The 23,055-nt window shown below is 39.7% G+C and overlaps 1 protein-coding gene across 4 annotated transcripts in view; it reads right to left on the bottom strand.

Annotated features, from left to right (window-relative positions):
• Positions 1-23,055, bottom strand: part of PCSK5 (proprotein convertase subtilisin/kexin type 5) — a 424,235-nt gene that overhangs the window by 248,760 nt on the left and 152,420 nt on the right. For all 4 annotated transcript variants that reach the window (XM_037030322.1, XM_037030321.1, XM_037030323.1 and 1 more), the window contains 2 exons: positions 21,041-21,129; positions 17,569-17,741 (listed from right to left, as the gene is read on the bottom strand). In XM_037030322.1, coding sequence (XP_036886217.1) covers positions 17,569-17,741; positions 21,041-21,129 — 262 coding nt within the window. The remainder of the gene's footprint in view (positions 1-17,568; positions 17,742-21,040; positions 21,130-23,055) is intronic.

Consider the following 23,055-nt stretch of genomic DNA (forward strand, 5'->3'; position numbering starts at 1 on the left):
GCATTAGGATCTAAGAACAGATCAGCCTCCAAGTTCTCTTCAGATTTGTAGAATCAGAACTCAGGTCCTGTCCTAAGTGTCCTCAAGGGAAGGGACATAGGTTCTGACCTCAAAGCCCCCCTATCCCAGAAATCCCAATCCGACAAAACTTCGCTCAGAAGCATGGCCCCAAGCCATTTGATTCTGGCAACATCTGCAGACAATGATACTCTGGAGGACCGTGAAGTTGCTCAGGGGCCCTCTGGAGGTCCACTGGATTGAGATAATGGTTTGGACAGTGAGTCGCTGCTGCCCTGGAAACACCACTTCCATACAGAGGTGACATCCTTGCAACAGTTAATTTGATACCAGGGCATGGTGAAGGGAAACTGGAAGGATAGTGTTGAGTCAATAAACAACCCATCCCTGCACTGGGGACAGGTGAGTGCCTAGAGCTGACATAGGGGGAATAATAGTTAAGAATTGCTCAGGGGACACACCAGCCCGTATCAGCCCTTCAGGAACGGGGCCAGGGGAATACATACTGAGACCCAGTCTGCTCCTCTCTTTCCCATTTCTTGCCAGTGTAGCCACCTCACTGGCCAAATCCTAGTAGAAGCTAGAGGGCCTTGGAGACCACAGCTAGAGGACACAAGAGATGAGTATCCCTCAGCGCCGAGCACCTGGAGAGAAGGGGAAAAGGGATAGGGCAGGTCGAATGGGAGACATCAGGCATCAGCCTAAAGATGTGTAATGGACTGAATTGGGTCCCCCACCTCCAAAGTCCTATGTTGAAGCTCTAACCCCTCAATGTGACAGCATTTGAAGATAGGTCCTTTAAGGAGATAACAAACGTTAAATGAGGTCATAGGGGTGGGGCCCTGATCTAATAGGACTGGTGTCCTTACAAGAAAAGGAAGAGATGCCAGAGGAGCACCCACAGAGGAAGGGCCATGTGAAGACGCAACGAGAAGTGGCGTCTGCAGCGTGCGGAGAGATGCGTCAGCAGAACTCCGTCCTGCTGGCATGTTGATCGTGGACTTCTAAACTTTTAGCCTCCAGACCCAGGGGAAAATACATTTTTGTCATTTAAACCACCCTTATCAATCTGTTACGGCAGCCCGAGATTACTAATACAAGGTGAGAGGAGGAGATAAAGGATGACCTGCCCCCCGGGATGCACAGCAGATACTGATGCTGCCATCACTGCCCCCACAAGACACCCTGACCTCTGTGCATGTGTACGGTTTATGATTAAAGACCCAGAAATAAACAGTCTGAATTTGTGGGCTGAAAATGACTTAAAGACAGCTGCTAAAGATCTATGAGGTTAATCTGAAACAATTAGCAATTCAAAGATTTATTTACTACAGATGCACAGGGAATTTTCATTAGTGTGCAATATTCAGAAAACTAAAACATATGTGGGAGGGAAATCTGGACATTTTTCCAAAATTCAGAGTGATTTAAGAATTAAACCTTAATGTGGGATGTAGGAAGAAGGGAAGTGGGGCAGAATATTGTAAAGAGAAAAGAATCTCAAGATATATATTTTCTCAAAATGTAGGAAATAACATTTTCTAGCTTGGCAAAGGATGGTGATTGCAATTGGTTATTTAAATATGACTTTGGATGAGGGGAAAAAATCTGCCAATTTAATTGAGTGCTAAGTTAAAAGTTAGTAAACTAACTTAAGGCAGAATATATTGTGAAACCCACACATGACCCACTCGACCAAACTCTAAATACTCTTTTTCATTGTGTATTTAATTGTGCATGTGTTTCTTCTTATGTATGCCCTACAAAAACCAACTTACAGTACCCCACAGAGTTTTTATTAAAGGTGAAAGGAACTGGATTTTCTTGTGGTTCACGAGGTCAGAAAGGGCTACTTTATGCTAGATTACCAATTAAACCATATACCCCAAGAGCCAGGTTTCAAGAGCTATATAATTTGATGGAACTACATTTCTTTCTTTAAAATGGTGTCATAACATTTCAGCCAATGCAGTTAGATGTTATTTTGGAATTTAATATTACTTTCTTCTCCCATATTGCATAAAAATCATTCTTAAAGGGCCAGGAATTGGTTACTGAAGACATCTTGGGGACAGGAAAGTTAATTATATGAGACAGAATTGGACCCAGAGAATAAAGTGGGCCATGCACCACCAACCCCAAGGGGATTGAGTGAGACAGATGTGAGATGATTTTAAAGGAGTAAAAGAAAGAGACATAGCCTCTGAGGGGTAGGAATCTGGAGGATAAGTATTGTTTTCGTCAGAACAACCCTCTACAAAGTGCTAAAGTATTAGGCCACACTACTCTTACCTGGAAAATAAGCTCACCTGCCTTATTTTTATGATCTACTCCACAATGTCCGCTGTGAAGAGTCCACAGGTTTCAGCTGACTTAACTTATGCTCTCAGAATATTAAATTACTGTATTCTCAGAATTATAAAGATAAACAGAGGAACCACTTTATGTACTTTAAAAACAAACTGTCATATGTGATGACTTGAGTGCAACCCACAGCTGGGTAATTTCACTTGTTTCTAAGCAAAAATTCTGGGACTCAAAAATGGTTAACAATGGAAAGTACCAGCTTCCCAAAGATGATTTCATCAGGTAGCCAACACATAAGAGAGTGTCCTCCACCAACACCTGCTGACGGGCAGCCTTCCATTGGCCCGGAGCCTTCCCCCTTGCCATTCTCAGTGTTTCCATTCCTGCCTTAGCATGTCTGCTGCCGAAGCTTCCCGTGTAGCACAAAATCGGACTTGCAGGGGCTGTCTGAACATCTACACACTGACTTACAAAAACCACTCCATGGGAGTCTTCACCATTCTCATTCTTTGTGACTAAGCCTGCCAAAGGATGGTTGACAAGAGAAAACGATTGAAAATACAAATGCATCTTTTTCTAAAGTACTTAAAGTGAAGGACACCAGGAAGTGCTTTGTGAAACAACATATTGGGTTGGCTAAAAAGTCCATATGGTTTTTTCCGTAAAATTAAAGTCACATTTTTCATTTTCACCAATAGCTTTATTGATATGGATACTTTGAATACGCCAGCTATCTCCGGCTGCTGGCTTCTAGTGGGTAGAGGCCAAGGGCGCTGTTGAACATCTTCCAGTGCACGAGACAGCCCCACAGCAAAGGAATATTTGGCCAAAATGTCAGTAGTACCAGGAAACTCCACAAACCACTTTGACACATTCGCTCAGTCACAGCACCCTGTCCACACATGGCACAACCCTTTTTTTGTGTGTTTCAGTTGCATTTTTACCTTTCTTGAAATAATAAAGTATACTACACTGAACATGTTGCATATTTTCTTTCATCTTCAATATATTAAAATGGCTGCACAAAAATTCACCAATTTTGAGAAGATTTTTTTTAAATGCAGGCTGATATGACAACTGTCACAATACAGTCTAACAAAAATGTTTTGAAGGAAGTTAAAGACAACTAAGCACTAATAGAGGAACTGTATATAGGGAAAGAAAACTAAATAAACTTTTTGGCCAACCCATTAAACCCATTATTTCTCCCCACTTTTGTCTTGTGCCTTTTCTCAAGCGCGTGCACTCCCTCCCCACCTCAGGCTCACCCACCTTTTCTGCCGTGCCAGGTCTCTTGTAACCCGATTTGCTGTGTACACAGTAGGCCTCTAAGCCATGTATATTGAGCAATTTTTTAATGTTCTGTTGACTTTTTAATAATACGCTGAAAATATTAGTTGCAGTTATCAGTGATCATATTAATTTTACCATACACAAATGAAAATCCATTTCATGGGCTTCCTGAGCATACCAAATGCAGTGACTTTCTGCAGTTTAAAGGAGCAGAGAGCCTGGTAGTAATTACAGCTGCTGGGGACGAATGTTGCAAGCATTTCTAGTAAAATGACAAAGTGTTGCATGTCACTTATAACCCTCATGTAGGGTCTTTTCACTGTGTCATTCATGTTCTAGCACATGAACACGCAGCATGACGCACTGAATTCAAGGAGCCTACAGGTGAATTTAGCTTGGTTTTCTACAAGGACCTGTCGAGTAATGGGACCAAAGACTAGCGAGAATAGTTAATCAAAGCTGCAAATGTAAAACTTCCCCAAACCCAGGTTCCTGGTAAAAGGCTACTTTTATGTTTGTTGTATGGCTAGCCAGAAAAACAAACAAACAAACAAACAGAGTCGCTTATCCACCACATCTGCCAGGGCATAAATAAATTCAGGAGCACACCCACTGGGCAGAGGCCCGGGAGAATCACTCCTGTCAGCAGAGCTTTAAAGGGGTGGCGTGGAGCCCACCACGTAACCCAGCTTCTTACACTTTAAGGGCACAAAGGTGTGACGCGTGGCTCCTGACAGCAGCGTTACAACAGTGGAGATTTCTTTCTCTGTCTATTTTTAAAATACAGCTGAAAGAGGAAAATCACTCTTTCATGGAGAAAGTGTAGTAGAGTATCTAGTGGGAAATAAAAACCAGGTGTGTTTACTAATGGAAGGAAATACACTTTCAAGCAAAGAGTTTTATTTCTATGAACCTTTAGATATTCTGGACACTCAGGCAATTCACATAATAAACATTTGGAGCTGAATAAAGTGCTACGGACATTATTTAAAACTGGACACATCAGAGGTTTGTACAGTAGAATTTTAAATTTCCACATAAGGGAACTAAGGGAGAAAAGCTGCCAGGACCAGTTAGTGGCAGGGCTGCAACCAGATGGATCCAGTCTCACCTCAACCAATGCCGATCCCCACTAACCAGCAGTGACACTGGGGGTCCCTAAAAATGCTTTGCAACATGGGTTAGGGAAATGCTGCTTAATTAACGACAGGGATTAGAGGAGAAATCCCCCCCCGAAACCTCCTGCCCTCTTTTGTTAAGTCAACAATCCCAAAATAACTGTCTGCTTTGTATTTTCTATCTATGGCCAGTTCATATTGTTCAGGTCCCCACTTTGTCTCAAATCTTGTCTTCCTCATCTAACTCACTGAAGCATCAGTAAGACTATGGTGATTTACTAGGGGCCACTCCCACTGCCCTCCCAGCTTCGGGCCCTGTTCTAGCTGTTTTCTGTGGTGTAGGGACTGCTAACATGGGCGAGGGAAGGGACATGCAGATTAGGTGTCTCAATTCCTCATTCCAAGCAGCCAAAAAAGGACACGTGAGTCTCATGTACTCTCTGAAATAAGCACATTGATAATTAACAGTACCAGTACAGCTGTTGTGGGTACCGCCAGCACCCTCGGCATCCCATTTGGGGGAGGAAGAAAAACATACCTGCCAAAAGTTTCTACATCTTGGACCATCCCAGAGGAATGGCAAAGTCATCTCAGATTTTCCGGAGAGCCGGGTTTATGCAATTGAGGTGGACATGTCCAATATCAACACTGATTATTTCATTTGAAACCACTCAGAAAGATACCATCCCTTGGAAATTTATATTGAAGAGAATTTGAAAAATTCCTTTCATAGAAAATAAAAACACATGATCAAAAAGGGTATGAACAGACTTTTTTATAAATGTTTGGAAAGGCACTTAAGAGAGGAGGATAGAGGGAAATGTCGCTCTGGGTGACAGGATGCCTCATCTGGACTGGGCCCAACGGCCAGCTCAACTCTAGAAGGGCGGGAAGCAAGTGGTCCCTCCCCAAAGTGCGCCATGGGGCTTGACTGTCACTGGCCCCCACTCTGTGAAGCAATGACTTGACCTTCTATGGAGTGGCTCAGAGTATTCAACAAACCAGCCCTCTACATTTTCTTTCCATAAACACAATCCTGATATAAAATAGATTATACCTTTGAAAAAAATTACAATTAATATGCATCTTATATTATTTACGAGATTCAGTGGTCCTTAATGACACATCTTCTCCTTCCTCTGAGAAGGAGACTAGGAATTGGGCTGAGCACTTGATATATGAGATCTCAGTCAGCCTTCACAACAGCTTCATGAAGTATTATCATAGCCTTTTCTTAGGGAAACGGAAGCTCTGATAACTTAGTTACTTGTCCCAGGTCAAAACTGTAGGGAGAAACCTACAGATTTCAACCCAGGTCTCTGTGACTTTAAGGCCAGTACTTTCTACACCATCACAGACTGCATCCGGGAAAGAAGAGAAAGAGACACTATAGCAGTGAAGCTGCAAATATGCCAGATCAGTTGCCTAGGAGGTAAGTCCCCTCAAATGTTCAGAGAAGAGAGGGGTCCCTATGGCACTGTCCACTTTCATACAACCATTGACTGAAAGCTGAGTGAGCACAGCCAGCCCCATCTGAGGCACTTGTGAAATGGCAGCAAAGAGCGCAGGCTTGGAAGCAAACACACCCAGGTCGGAACTGCAGCCACACTTCCCGAAGGCCAGGTTGTCTACTTTGGCAAAAGCTACTTTCCAAATCTATAAACTGGGTTAGGTCCAATCAAAATTATTCTGATGCCCAACTTAAGTGGCAATTAGAATTAAAAATCAAAATAATGTTTACAATCCTGAATATTAACTTTTATTGTTTTCATCTTAAAGACAAAGACTCTAGGCTCAAGTTAAGTAAAACAAAAATCTTCTGTAGAAGCCATATATACTTTACAGTTATTTGATATTATCAATTTGGTTCAATTTATCCCTTTATTGCAGAGTGGCCTTTCTTTTCCAGCTACCACCATGTTTCGTTGCTCAAAATTGATCAGCCTGTCCTCCCCGTGGGCTTTCTCAAGAGACCTTACAGGCAAGAAGGGGCTGGAAAGAAGTATTCCAAGTCATGAAATCCAAAGACCTACAGCCAAGATTGCTCTATCCAGCAAAGCTTTCATTTAGAATGGAAGGACAGATAAAGTGCTTCTCAGATAAGGTCAAATTCAAAGAGTTCATCATCACCAAGCCCTTATTATATGAAATGTTAAAGGGACTTATCTAAGAAAAAGAAGATAAAAAATATGAACAGTGAAAGGACAGCAAACTCACAGTTATTAACAACCACACCTAAAACAAAAGCAAACCAAGAGGACAGCTAGATCAGGAGTGGATCCATAGAAATGAAGATCACATGGAAGGTTAGCAACAGGAGAGTGGGAGGAGGAGAAGGGGGGAGAAGGTACAGAGAATAAGTAGCATAGACGGTAGGTAGAATATAGATAGGGGGAGGGCAAAAATAGTATGGGAAATATAGAATCTAAAGAACTTGAGACACAAGGTCATAAACTAAAGGGGGGGAATGGTAGGGGAGGGGGTGTGCAAGGTGGAGGGGAATGAAAGGGGGGAATAGAATTGTAATGGTATAATCAATAAAATATATTTTAAAAAAAAGAATCACAGAAACTCAGGACTGGAATGGGCCTTAACTTGGCTTAGTCCAGCTCCTGTAGGATTCTGCATCGTCCCTGTAACAGGAGCATCCAGCCCCTACTAGAACATCTCCTGTGGTAAGGACGTCACTTACTCCCCAGGGGGCCCAATCGTCACTAGAAGAAAACAAACTGAAAGAAAAGAGAACTGCTACTGGTACCTAGTTAATCCACGAGGAGAACACAGGGGTTTAGACTGGAATTTGCAAAGGTTAGTATAAACTATTATGAGCTAAGAATGAATCTCTAAACGAAAACTGAAAGCAAGGTGACAAGATATCTATAACATTTGCCCTGGCTGGGGTAGCTCAGTGGATTGAACATGGGCCTGCAAACCAAACGATCGTGGTTCGATTCCCAGTCAGGGCACACGCCTGGGTTGCAGGCCAGTTCCCAGCAGGGGACTCATGAGAGGCAACCATACATTGATATTTCTCTCCTTCCCTTCCCCTCTAAAGATAAATAAATAAAATAAAATAAGAAATCTCTAACATTTGCCCCTACACAAAGCTAGGGGAGATCTGTGCTCCTTCCCGTGAGAATGCTTCACCATCACAGAGCGATCTAAATCTGACACTTGGGTATCAGATACCTTTGTGAAGATTACAGAATGTGAAACTGCATGTGTACTTATGAAAGGCATACATTGCTTTGTTTCCCAAATAGATAATCTTATATTGGGTCCACTTGGCAAGCTACTTCCTAGCTTTGTTGGAACTCTTAAGAAACAGAGTCCCACCAGCATATAGCCAGATCCTAAGGGAGGATTTTTAAAACAAACTTCAGTTAAAATAAATTTTCATTAAGTGGAACCAATATGAAATAAACTCCCTTGTTTATCTTTGCCTACCCACATATCATTCCAAGGTTTTACAACATGTGCCAACTAATTTAACAGCAATCTGTCATTTATTAAAATGGAAACTGGTACCAATTCTGCTACAGCTGGGTATATATATCAGATAAAAACATAACCCTCCCAAATGAAATTACTTAATTTTATTATGATTATTATTAGTGCTTTATTATATAAGCTGATTATATGCCTTCCCCCTTCCTGGTGAACACATGCCTTTAATTTAAGGGTGGAGAAATGTGTATGTGTCTGTGTGTGTTAGCATGCTCATGCACACATGTATCAGAGATGATCTGTGACTGTAAAGTAGCCTTGTTCGTTCAGCAAATATTCTAAATATCCAATCAGTTTTAAAATCTGGTAAATCAAAAGGAAACTGCTGATGGGAAGGGCATATACCATTCAGCCCTGGTAAGAGACTCCACAGCTAGGGCTGTGCCAGCCGGTGTTCATCAAGTGTCCTGCTTCCGTCTGGCCCCTGGATAGAGTGACAGTGGGGGGATAAAAGGACACAGTTCCAACAAAGAGATTAGGGGCCCGTGACTGTGACTTTACCTACTTTTATCCCCTACCCTTGACATTGGTGCTGTATTGAATGCTTGAATCCCAAAGTATAAAAAGCTCAAAGAAAAATAGCCTGGAATTGAAAGTTTACTTGTAGATAAAATGACAAAGGAAACTCTGTAAGCTGTGATCCTACAGTATTTACAACCTACCTAATTTCTCCAGATAAAAGATTAAGATGAATGTCAAACCAGTGCACAGTGTGTGGTGGGTACTTAAGAAATACCTCTTGAATACAATAATAAGGGAAGTACTGGAAACCTTAACATGGGATTTTTTTGATTACAGGAAAAGGAAAAGATTTGATTCCAAGTTTTTTGCTCATTTTCTATAGGATATAGTTATTAAACACACTTGTCAGGAAACTAAAATGTTGCCACTGCATTAAATGCATGTTAATGATTATCAAGTACACCAAGTATTATTAAAGTTTAATAACCCAAATGGGACAAAAAAGATGATTGCAAGGCAACTAGACTGCACAGAATAAGTTTTGCTATTGTGTGGTGTTGACTATATTTTTCGGACTGTAATTCACACTCCCCTCGAATTTGGGAGGGAAAGGGGGTGCGTCTTATAGTCTGAATGTAGCTTGCCTGGCTCACTGTGGCATTGGCCGCCTATGTTATTTATGTTTTTACATATTTTACACTTTTTGCCTTTAATTTTTTCCCCCTATTTTCCTCCTCTAAAGCCTAGGTGTGTCTTATGATCTAATGCATCTTAAAGTCCGAAAAATTTGGTAGTCTGTCCTCCTTATTGCTTATCAGACTCTACTCACAGAAGGGACTCTGGGAGTTTCCTTGCACTTTACTTTGGACATTTATTCTTTATTATATGGTGAGCTCTCCAAAGACAAGTGCTGTGTTATTCATCTTTCACTGTCACCTAGCAAAGTGCTTGGAATATTACAACCACCCAGGGAATGCCTCCTGAATGTAATCAAGAATACATGACTCTGTCAAAGAAAACTGTAGGCAAATAGCTTCTTATTCTGACTCCAAACCTTGGGTCACCTCTATCTGAAACACTGTCAGTTGACTCATTTTATAAAATTGCTTTCCTACTTAGAGCTGCCTGGGTAGATGAAGTCGAGAGTTCCCCCAAGGGAAGTATTTGCCAGTTACACCAAGGAGCCAGGCCGAAGGATCACCGTAGTTAAGAGGAATCGTTTCAGTTTGAATTAGAGCAACTTTTGAATTGTCCTCTCCTAACTGATGACATGTAAGATTGAGATTCTGAGAACCGCTGGTAAAACTGTAAGAAATCTATGTTCCCTCCTACGAAGCTCAGAATGCTCTTTGTTGGCCCCCCAGATACCCAGATAGGCGATGAGCGTTAAAGAGAAGACAAACCACAAGATTTACATATAAGAAATACTTCCTTGGCTGCAGTGTTAATGCTAATTTGAAAGTTGAACTTCAAGCTGGGAAGACGGGAGTTTTGGAAGTACACTATTGGCCAAGTCTGTATGAGAGATGTTGGTTCTAACTGTGAGGACAAGGGGGCAGACTCTGTAGACTTTTAGGAAGTGGCAGAGCAAAGAAAGACTTACTGGATGGCTGGCATGAGGAAAGAAGAAACTGCAAGTTTTAGGAAGGGAGAATGGGGCGAACAGTAGTAACATCAGCAAGAAAATAATGAAAGGTTGGTAAAAACAATTCAACCCCTACCTACCATTGTTTCTGGTTCTGACACTCTGACTCTAAAAGTCCAGTGAGTTTAGCTAAATTTTCATAAAGTAGCTCTGAAGAATTTAAAATGAAATGAACAGCAATTCCAAAAAGAAAATCATGAAAATAAAATCTCCTGTGTGCTCAAAAGTTTAGAACATTGATCAAATAAAGGGAAACTGTACTGCAGGAGTTCTCAGAGCCTTTAATATACTTTTAAATTCCCAACGGGAGCATATAATGAGTGGTGTTTCTCAAGCAATTTGACAGCAAAATGAACCCCGTCCCTTTTTTTTAGCATTTTTATTGATTAGTGTGTTATGGATTAAACTTTAGAATACACCCTTTTGGATATTTTGTTCCATTAATTTTGTGCATTCCCTAATAATACAATATCCTGTACTTACCTTCCCAAAGGACCACGCAGTAATGTGGATTTGATTTAATGATGAAATTTCGAACAATCAAGACTTTTTACAGTATTTTGCATGATTCATCAATTTTTCGCTCTTACTACCCTTGCCTTGGCAGTGGTGATAATGATTAAGGTTATAATAGAATAGAGACTTTACTGTGTTTCAGGAACTTTGCTTCATATTTTACAGGCATTAAATGTATAATCCTCACAACAGTCCTAAAAAGTAATTGCCAGCATTTAGCTCCATTTTATAGAGGAACACACTGATCCTCGGTGAGGCTAATTAACTTGGACAAGGTAAGAAAGTATTAGAACCAACTGGAGAGCCTGAGTCCAGACTCTGGGTACATTCATCACCAGACTATATACCATGTATGTTAATTCATTTCCAAATTATTAATCAAGAGCAATGCAAATGTAATCCTTAAGTAAATTCATTCAGTATATGCATCGAACTGGCATGGAAGTCAGTGACAGTGACACGTTCACTCATACATCTGTTCACTGTTTTTCTGAACAGACAATATTTTAGGAGCCTGGACTACACAGAGAACAAAACCATCACAATTAATTTACTGGAAGAGAAAATTAATCAACAAGGTAAGTAAATCTAACACACAAAAGCAGAGATAATAATGGCCAAGAAAGGATTCTGAAGGGTTGTAAGTACATGTGGTATAGTGTAGATGGGAAGAAGTGGGCTGGCATCCTCGTTAGTACTAATTATATCTGAGAGTTCAGACGAGAGCACTGGGTTTTCCAGAAGCAGGTCACTGTGACCTGGACAAGAACAGCTTCTGGGGAGTAAAGGGCAGAGCCCTGATGCAGTGGCATCAAGAGAAAATGGAAAAGGAGAGCTTGTAGAGGGCGAGTAGGAACAATGTTTTCAAGGAATTTTGTTCTAGTGGGAAAAAGAAATGAGGCCATAATTGGAAGGATAGGAAGAGACAAAAGGGGATTCTATCTCTCTTAGGAGTTTACCAGTATGAATGTATGTGAACAGCACTAGCACAGAAGAGGGGGAAATTCTGATGATGAAGGAAATAAAGAGTGAATTGGGCAGTATCTTTGATGAAGTGAGAATGGCTGGCATCAGTGAAGAAATGGAGTGGGTGGAAAAGGCAGAACATGAGCAATTAATTCACCATAGGAACAGGAGGAAAGCTGGGGTATATGGTCACAGATGAAGGAAGGAGACCAGATGCAACAAAGAAAGTAGAAATGCCAACATGTAAAAAAATTACATTTCTTAGAAGCCTACATTCTGACCTCTTTAGCTATTCTGAATGTTTTCTGTAAAATTGGAGAGAACAGTATCTATTTTATGAGATCATTGTGAAGATTAAAAGTTATCTATGTTAGGGATTCACAGAATCACTACAGTATAAGAGACTGGTAAATGTCAAATGCCGTTGCTGTATTTTCATCACAACCATTATTTAGTGTATGCAGCCCAAACTACACACTTCTAATTCTTGCATGTAATTTTATAGCTCCTCCGCATCACATGAAATGCAACCTTTGGAAGAAAGAGCAAGTTGACAATTGTGACATGGTTTGTTCGATGTCATTTCTTTTATGAAATTTCAGTACATTAATTCTAAAGTGGCTATAAATTGAATCAATTCTGATTTTGTTAAAGTCTCTGAAAACAGTGTTACATTCTACTGAGCCAAATGCTTATCTTATAGTAAACAAATAGAAAGCATTTTGAAATCCAGTATTTGCTACATTTTTTGATTAGCAAGCAGAAAGAATGGATACAATCAATACTTGGACTCCCTGAGCAAAATTTATTTGTTTCCCTTGAGAAAATCTCTCGATACTTATACTTCTCTTTCTTGCCACCCATCTTTCTAGTTGCCTTGATATTGCTGCCACTCTGGTCAACTCATTATCAAGTCTTTGCTGGACCATTTCAGCCTCCTGCTCTTGCCTCCTCATCCCTCAACCACATACAGTGCATTCTCTACACAGCAGTAATCTTTTAAAATTGAGTATATCCCATCAGGCCACGACTGTGCTAAAAACCTCCAATGGTTTTCTGTAACAGAATAAATTGCAAACACCCTGCATGGTTTAACGAGCCCTCCTGAGCTGGCCCCTTCTTTCCTCTCCAACCTATCTCCTACCACCTGCTGTCTGTCCATGTTGCTCCCAGAGCCCAAATGATCATTCTGTTCTGTGACTTCACCCACACCATGCTCCGCTCACAGAGCTTTGCTCTTGCTGTTCCTTCTGCACAGAACATTCCTTCCACATTTCTTGACATGATTGGCCTCTCATCATTGATGTCTCCACTCATGTATCACCTCCTCCAAGAAGATTCTCCACCCTCCTAACCAAAGCCATTCTGTCCTCTCTAAGTCATTGGTCTTATTTCTTTCATAACACCCATTCTTAGCTTAAGTGATTTTGTTTCTCTGTTTTCTGTCATATTTGCTGGAATATCAGGACTTCTATGTATTGCATATAAAACTTAGATGCCTTCTTTAATCTTTTACCTATAGTGTATGGAAAATGAGAGTTCAATGAATTTAATAAAAAAATAAATTCCAATTGTTCTATTTTTGCAGATGATGCCGTTAAAACCCCAAGAGCACAGAGCAACTCTGAACTGTCACGCAGATTTCCCCTAGCTACCTAAAAGAATTATTTTATTACTCATTTATTCCTTCGTTACTTACACCACTCAACCAATAATTTATTTCTTTATTGCACCCGATAATCTAACTATGTATAAACTATTTATCCAATTATTTCTTAGACATTTGTAGATGCCCTGGCTGGTGTGGTTCAGTGGATTGAGTGCTATCTTATACATTTGACAATGTATATTCTATAAAGAACAGAATTTGAATAATCTCAAAAAACATACTGCCTCATCTGATGCCTGATAACAGAGGAATAAAATGTTTATTTTTCCTGGAAAAGACTCTTTAATATATAGCTTTAAAAATATAAATTACATATTTATAGGTATTTAGAGAAACATCCCTTGGGAAAATAAGTAAAATTGAAGACTAGAAACATGGATAACTGAAATGAATTTGTATATCAATAAGTTATCTCAGTGAAATTGAAGATAGGCTTTTAAGGACAACTGAAATTGAAGGCGAGTATAGATATAAGGAGAAAAAAGTAAATGACGTTACAGAACTCAAAAAGTTTATGCAGACTTCTACCATATTATTTTAATCTACCACTACAAGCAACTCGATGGAATATTCTAGAACTCCACAGTGTGGAAATAGCAGGAAGTGAAAAATGGGGGACTGATGAAAAATACAGTTTTTGGGAAGAGCATGATCTTTATTTGGTGGAAAATTTATTTATAAGTAACAGTTTTTTCTTGAGCACCTCATATGTTCCAGGTATTGTGCATTATCATCTCATTTAACACTCATAGTATCCCTGTAAATAGTATTGCTATTGCCCTACTTCAGATGAAGAAATGGAAGCAGAGAGGTAATCTGATCTATATCAGATCAGAGAGCAATAAATAAAAGATGCTGGAGTCAACCGGATCTTAAGTCTGAGTGAAGCCCGCGTGTACTAAACATGTGAAAACCCTATCCTGTTGATCTCATCACATTTAAACGGTCACTACCGCTCTCCCACCGTTGGATGTGCAGTGCTAGGAGCCAGAGAACAATTTGTCTTCAAGAGTTTTTGTTGCTGTTCATTACTACCTTAACTCTAAAAGTAAGTGGTTTGTTCTAAAACTAAAACTCCTTTTCTCCCCTCCCAGATTAAAACCTTAAAAGATTCTCAGTAGAATGTTGAATGAATTGTGGAATTTCCATACTTTGAAAATTTTAAAACATTAAAATAAATTAGTTATGTCCTTATGAATTGTCCTGAAAGGACTGCCCATGATTCACTGTTTAGGTGAAAACAGCAACGTGCAGAGGCAAAAGATCCCCATTTAGAACAAGAATGGGCTATGACTGTGAAAAGATGTAGTCCAAACCCTTAGCACTGGTTATCTAGTTGGGTGGGTAGGCTATTTTTAAGTTCATCTTTAGGATATGATTGATTATAATAAGCATGGGTTGTTTTCATAATTAATCATGAGTCTGGGCACTGGCCAGGTAATACAGTTGTTTGGAGCATTGTCCTGATATGCCGAGGTTGCGGGTTTGATGCCCAGGCAGGGAACGTACAAGAAACAACCAATGAATGCATAAATAAATGGAACAACAAATTCATGTTTCTCTCTCTCTTTCTCCTTCCCCACCTTTCTGAAATCAGTAAATTAAAAAATTAAAAATAGTGAGTTGGGAGTAAATTTTCTCAAAATTAGTTATTCCTAAATATAATCTTCCCATATAACGTTGAGTAGCTTTCTCAGATGATCTCGTTTCTAATCTTAACCCCTTTTCCCTGCAACCTAAGCACCATATTTTATGTGTTTTACACATTGACCTTCTAGTTAAGATTTCCATTGAATGAAAGATTCCTTATCTAGAAAAAATTTAAAAATCATTGGCCCATATCATCTGCTTCAATGGCAGTCATTGAACACAGGCATTTTCTCTCTCAATGCACATTTCATCATGAGATTATGTGCATTAATAATATAAGTATATATTATTGACAAGAATTTCCAGATTGCTCTTTATCATATCAAGGGCCATACCCATACAACTTGAAAATCAAATACAAACTAAGCTTGATTGCTTCAGCTTGAATGACCATTCTACTGATGGCGTTGAGAGGGAGAAGAGCAATCTGCAGTCCAGAGCTTTGGTAATGGAATCACCAGATTACCCGGAGTACATTCATGTGGTGCTCAGACACCTTGAAAGCAAAATACTAGGCAATGATTTAAAACGTTATCCTACTGCTCAAAGGGTCTCTAATGTAGCTGAAAATTGTCAGAGCTAGAAAGTATGTCTTCCCCAAATCCAAACTCTCTCTTAGTTAAGAAGTACATTAATAACAAGTGCATAAGCTTTTCCCTTCAGTCCACCCCTGAGCAACCAGGAGACCACTCAGCCCAGTCTGCTGATTAAAACCCTAACACCAACCCCACAAGGTATATCATTACTATCTGTAGTCCAGCTACAACATTCCATTTATCAACTGCATGCATTCCATGCCAGAATTTGGGCTGAATATATAACAACCCTATGGTTCGTACAATTTGTATCAATTAAATTCAACAAGCAATATCCTGAGTAGTCACTGACATTCAATGCACATTATGCGTTTTGCAAAGCCCACAAAGGAGGGCAGAGCACGAACTCTGCTCTCTAGGAACTTACAATGTAGTGAGGGAGATGCAAGCAAAACTGACTCTGATATAAAGCACAGTACGGTAAAGACAATATGTAACAACAGTAGGAATATAAAACGTGGCAGGGGTAGAGTAGGCACTGCTCATGCTCAGTCCTATTTTGGGCAGTGAGAAGGCTTCTGAGAAGAGGAGACACTTTAGCTAAGACTTGATGGTAAAACAGGATTTGGCTGTATAGTAGGACATGGGAGTGGGGCAGGGATGCACAGGGAAAGCAGTGCACGCTGATGTAAGAGCACGGACTACATTATACAAANTTAAATTCAACAAGCAATTTCCTGAGTAGTCACTGACATTCAATGCACATTATGCATTTTGCAAAGCCCACAAAGGAGGGCAGAGCACGAACTCTGCTCTCTAGGAACTTACAATGTAGTGAGGGAGATGCAAGCAAAACTGACTCTGATATAAAGCACAGTACGGTAAAGACAATATGTAACAACAGTAGGAATATAAAACGTGGCGGGGGTAGAGTAGGCACTGCTCATGCTCAGTCCTAGTTTGGGCAGTGAGAAGGCTTCTGAGAAGAGGAGACACTTTAGCTAAGACTTGATGGTAAAACAGGATTTGGCTGTATAGTAGGACATGGGAGTGGGGCAGGGATGCACAGGGAAAGCAGTTCACGCTGATGTAAGAGCACGGACTACAGTATACAAAAGTATAAAGAGATGAAGGGAAAGGAGATTAGGCCCAGATCATGATTTTAATGGATGCTTTAAGTCCCCCAAAGTTCTGTTCATGAGTAAGAAGGAGAAAGGAGGTACTCCCCCCAGGGGTACCAGCATGCGGCATCATTTGTCACTAAAGTAAAAGGAGGCAGGATTTTTTAACATCTGTAATTTGAAATAGCGTTTTATTACATTAGATTATGCCCTCCGCTTTTTCGGGAGGAGTAGTCATGAATCTCTTAATGAAATCAGGGAAATCAAGTGACCTCCAAGGTTGAGCTGCCTGGTGAGGGAACTGGGGGTCCAGCATAGAAATCTTCTTGTCCTGGAACAGAGGTGGAACAACGAAAAAGAGATGCCCGCATGGGCACCGTGGAACGATCTGTCCACAGTAACTGGGGAGTTTCAATAGCTCCACTTTTTCTGAATCTCACGGTCCTGGGAATTTATTTCTCCAAATGCAAGGTTAACATACACATGAATATATTTCCTTTGAAAAAAGACTAAGCATCCAAATATACCTGTGTTCTTATCAAGGGAAACTGTCTACCATTTTAACTCATTTGCAGAACCGATACAACATCCAATCTTCAAGCTTTCCCATCTCTTTCCACTAACCTATCTCCTGGCTCTACCTCTGAGTTTCATCTATTCCTCTAGGCTGGAAGACAGGAGCCCTCAGTTTCTCAGATGGTTCCATGTAAGAACCACCACTGATTAACACAGTATGAGCCAAGGTGCATTGGACACCTACCATTCTAACGCCGTTTTCAAAGGCTTGCCGGGTAAGTGGAGCTGGGCCATCCACAGTCTTGCCATCGTCGTCGGGGCCCCAGCTCGCACTGTAGATGTGCACGTGCTGAGGGTTGAAACTAACTGATTTCGCCTCCACCATGTCTGTGACGTCTCCATCCAGCATCCGAACTCCTTCAAGACAGATGGGGAGAAGTCTGATCAGAGGCTTGGCTATTGGACACCCAAACAACCCAAGACCAACTGCAGCTACAGCATTTGGGGAAAAAGAAATAAACTTTTAATCAACACTTAAGTGAGCATATTTTCCCCAGAAAAAGATAATTTAGACTTTTCTGGAGCTTTCTCCAGAAAAGATGAAATAAGATGCAGAGCATGTAAAAGAACAAAACCTCTTCAAAAATCTTTTTTAATCCATTGTTCTCTTTTCCTAGGTTTCCACAATCTCTCCCTTCTCTTTGTCCCTGTCTTAATTAAGCAGTCGACAAAGAATGCCTCAAGCAATCCATCTTCCCTGAATTTCTCTTCATTAGATCATTTGTGTTCATAATTGGTATAAAACATTCTGACCTTAGCATGTTTACAAAAGTTGGAACGCTGCCAGGTTAGGCTGGTATAATTTCCTCTATATTTAATATTATTTCCTAACCTGTAAGACTGATGTGAATTTAATATATTACTTCTTTGTCAAGTTATTTATACATTGAGTAATAAAGGAGAATGCTCTCTATGCATATAACATATCAACAAATTCTCAAAGGGTTTTAGCAATGTTCAGTTATTAATCTTCATTTAAGTATATTCCTGCCAGACACACAGGAATTTATTACCAACCTTCATTTGCAAAAACAGACACAGATATTAAAAAATAAGTTATATGTCAAATGTCAGTCTTTCCTTTCTTTCCTTCTTATTTTGGAGACACACAACGACTAATTGTTAAGTCAACAGAACAGCTGTGTCTTGAGCTAAATACCATCACTGAGACGTTGTATTATCTTAAAAATATATCTCTTTACAGTCCAAATTTACTCCTTAAAAAAACACTGTTATTGAGTAGGATTCCGAGTTTTGATTGATCACCACTAAAAGGGGGTTAAGTAATAAAACCCCAAATCAGGCAGCAGTAGATACCACATGGCATTAGGCTGGACTTCGGGTAGAAAATTAAAAAAATTCTTTAAGAAACTATATCTTCTTTATGCCTTCAAAAGTGTTTAACTTTTAATTCTAAACCTTACAAACACAGAAAAATAGAAAGTATGACAATAAACACTGATCTAGCCGGCACTCAACAACTGTTAACATTTTGCCACATTTCCTTCATCTAAAAATATAAATATTGGGCTCAGCCATTCTAAGTTACATGATGGATATGTTACTATATTCCCCTAACAGTTTTTACCAAAAAAATAATAGAAATAAATATCCAGTCAATACACATTTCCTCAAAGCATCCCTAAAGACATTGTCTTTGGTGGTTATATCTTGACTGCCTTTGCCTTTAGGCTTTTGGGGTCGCAAAGGAGGTATATGTGAATGGGTGATGTGGAGAACAGGTTACAAACGATCTTTTTAAAGTTAGGAAATGGGAACTGCACTTAGAAAGTCTATCAGCAGTTTCTGTGGGAACAGAATACCCAGCATGGTGCTCTGTGTGTACCGGGTCCTGAGAAGCCAGTGGTTTTCACTTGACATGAATATTCAAAGTGCATCTGTATGTTTTTTATCAAAGGAAGATGAACTGTGTCATATTCTTACTTTCCATTTAAATGCATGCAACAAAACTATTTTACTAATATGGGGAGGTCTAAAAATAACACTGGACTGATATTTCTAAATGCCAACATGCAGGAGTACCTACAAAATTCCTGAATTCAATTTCTACATCGTGTAATTTATGTGAAGTCCACATACATATAAACAAAATATTGAATAAAATCATGCCTAGAGGGTAGTATTAATTTTTTGATTAAAGCCTGACAAATAAGAATTTTCTTTCCTCAGTTTAAAGATGAATGTTGCTATTTCTTCATTTAACGGCAAGCCTTCATTCCTTGGGTGTGTGGGGTTAATTACATAATTCAGAATGTTGTTTTCAGGATGGTGGAACATTTATGAGTCATGCTATACACGCATTTTTGTACTGAGGTCCTTGTTCAGCCAGGTCAGCCAGCAGCTTATCTGTGAGGTTCACAAGTTCATCCCTTCATCCCTCAAGGCCAGTGAGAGCTGGATTAGCATTGGAGAGTAATGACAGGGACATGGAAGTGTGTCTGCATGCGAGAGACTGTGAGTGCCCTGGAGAGCAAGGAGGATTGACCCAGTAGCCACTGGAGTCATGTGTGTCTCTTGGGAAGAGCAGGGGCCTCCAGTGCCCTCATGGTTCTCAGGGGAAGTCTTTGTCTCCTTTCCTAGATCCTCCATGAACTTCCCCTTGACAGACAGCTCACGCTCTCGGAGTGCAGCTAATTGCTGCTTAACAAGCTGCCACACTCTAAGAATTCAGGGTGAAAAAGGGAAACAGGTCAAATTCACTGATGGCTGACATTCAAAGTAGTTTTTGAAAACTTTTTCTCTGCACCATTATAATGTACCCCAAATATTTCACGTTACAAGACCTCTACATTTATGCTAAAAAGAACTGTCGATTTTATTTTTCAGATCCAACCTTATTTACCATTTGAAAACAAACAGTGTATCAGAAAAGGATGTTGTCATCCTCATTCCAGAAGCCTCATTCATCTCGGGAAACCCTTTTACGAGACCCCCAGGGGACACCTTCAGAGCCACTAGGATCTATCCCATCTCTTACAGTGTTTCCTTCCCATTGATGTGTGTGTGTGTGGCACTAACAAAAAAAGGACTACAGATGGAAAAGTTAAGCATTTGCTTTTATTAATGCCTGGGTTTCCATGTGGTGGTTGGGTCCTTGTAGTGAGCTTATGTGTATTTGAATTAGCACGTGTGTGGGCATATAATCTGAAATTACCAGTGATAATAGTCTGACTACATTGTGGGACTTCAAATGGAGATTTTACCATTCACCATTTTAATTGCAATTAAAGGAATTTTTTTTATAAAAACCTAGAGTAAAGGGAAAGAAGATATTCTTCTTTAACATATTTTCAAATCCTTCTTTCCATACAGATATTATGGCCTGGCCTGGTGTTTATATTAGTAGTTCTTTCTGACTCAAGCACCGATTTTATAGTTCTGTCCAGATGTTAACAACCCCATTCTCAGTGCTGGACAACCTTTTTTAACATACTGGACAACACATTAGGGGTACTGCTTCTGAAGTCTTTAACTGGATTCAATAACACATGTTAACGTGGTCATTTTGCTGTCAGCAACAGTTGAAGGCTATTATGCAAACATATGCCTGACTATAGTTCCAAAAGGTTCTGAAAGCCAATGAGCACAAGGGCTCTTGGCTCATTTCTGTACCCAAGTAAGTTTGTTTCCCATACCTCCGATCTTGGCATTGAAAGCAATTCCGACTGTGCAGTGAGAGTTGTTTGCTGCGGCCGCCACTTCCCCGGCACAGCGGGTCCCGTGCCTGCAGGGAGAACACACACACCTTCTAAGTAAGGCACACCATTCTCACCAACTCAACACACCACTGCCACCCCTCAGCCTCCAAAGTGCTGAAGAATGCATCAAGCTGAGGTTTTCTTGGAGCTTCTTACCCAACTAGGGCTTCATCTGTCCACAGAAAATTGTTAGCACTTAATTACATTCTGCTTTGGATTATATTCCTGATATGCTCATTTTCGACCTCTTGCTTTCCCAACTGGAAACTATACTTGAAGGCTAAAGTTAAATTCTATGTTTCTTTGTAGTCCCTAAAGTACCACTGTCTGTATGGTATCCACCAGCCATATATGGTTATTGGGTACTTGAAATGTGGCTAGTTGGACTTCACCTTTATTTTTAATTTAATTTAGTTTTAATTAAATGTAAAGAATGAGTATTCAATTCAAGTATCAGAAAATTCAAGAATGTCAGTATGACTCTACTTTTTGAACGGTAAATGTAAATACAGTTCGAGTATTCCACTGGAAATTTATCACCTAAAATGGGGGTGCTGAAAATACACATTGGATTTCACAGATTTTATATGAAATAAGAATGTGAAATGGCTCATTAATAATTGTTTTCTACCAGGAGACATGTTAGAATATCCTACAAAATATATTATCAAAAATTATATCACCTTTTTACTGCTTGCAGAAAATATGGTTACCAGAAAAGTAAACCTTTTTTTTTTTTTTAGAAAGATAGCCCCCATTGGTCCTCACCACAATAACTTAGTTCCTTGGTCAAAAAATTTTTTACCTGAAAAGACTTCTAAGAATATCTTATCCAAAGATGGCAAAGAAGTTTCAAGTGTCAAGAACAATCTGCTTAGAAATGGTGGCCTGAAACAGTGTGTTGAGAAGAATTCAAGGCTGAGCCCCAGGAAAGGGCACTGGGACTGATGGCCAATGTCTGCCATGGACACAGAAGAAGGTGGCAACGACCATGATGGTCTGCTTGTCATTGCTAATCAAGTCCAATGCCCACCTCCCTTCCCTCATTTTTTAAAGAAGGAGGCCCTAATTTGTAGAAATTTGTCAAAAGAGTGACTAAAGTTCAGGCCCCCCAAATTCCATTTTAGTGCTTTTTACGCTACAGCACAGGTGCCTTGCACCACGTTGCCATGGGATATGACCACCATCTGTGCGGCTACGAACAGGCCGCTGCTTACATCTGACGGCTACACAGCCTACACAGAAGTGGTCTTGTAGCCTGCCTTTTTTACTTAGTAATGTCATGTACATATTTCTATGTAAGTATTAATCTATATATAATTTAAAAGGTTAGTATTATACTACAATAATCCTTCAACTTTTATATATATGTCTGTTAAGTATGCATACACACCAAATTCTCTTTATAAAACTCTCTATTCCTGGAAATCTGCCCAGTTTTCCTTGAGTATTAACAAGGCTACAAAGAACAGTCTCAAGTATATATATAATTTTATACCTTGTGACAAATTCCTAGAAGTGGAATTACTAGATCAAAGAGTACAGAATATATTGTCAAGCTGTTAACAACAGATGAAAGTAATATAACCAAACCTCATAAAAACTGCAAGGTTAATAAATATTACTACAAGTCATTAAATTCTGTGCATGGCCAAAAAAAGAGCAAAGTCTACACTGAGTGACAATATGAAGCATGGAAAACTATCTGGACAAACCCCTGTGCACCTAAATCTCTATGCAGTTTTTCAATCTTTTTCATTCAACAACAAGAATGGTGTCTCATTGTTCCTTCTGTTTTTATCCCCCGTGGTCACATTTGATGTACATCTTTTCAAATATTTATTAGCTATTTCTATTTTTTGCTTTGTGAATAATCTTTTCATGCCCTTTGTCTAAATTTCTTACTGCCTTTCCATCACATCTGTCACACATACATTTCTTAATTTATTATC

This window comes from Sturnira hondurensis, unplaced genomic scaffold (genome assembly GCF_014824575.4).
Source record: "Sturnira hondurensis isolate 20B ecotype Veracruz unplaced genomic scaffold, ASM1482457v3 Scaffold0020642, whole genome shotgun sequence".
Taxonomy (NCBI): Eukaryota; Metazoa; Chordata; class Mammalia; order Chiroptera; family Phyllostomidae; genus Sturnira; species Sturnira hondurensis.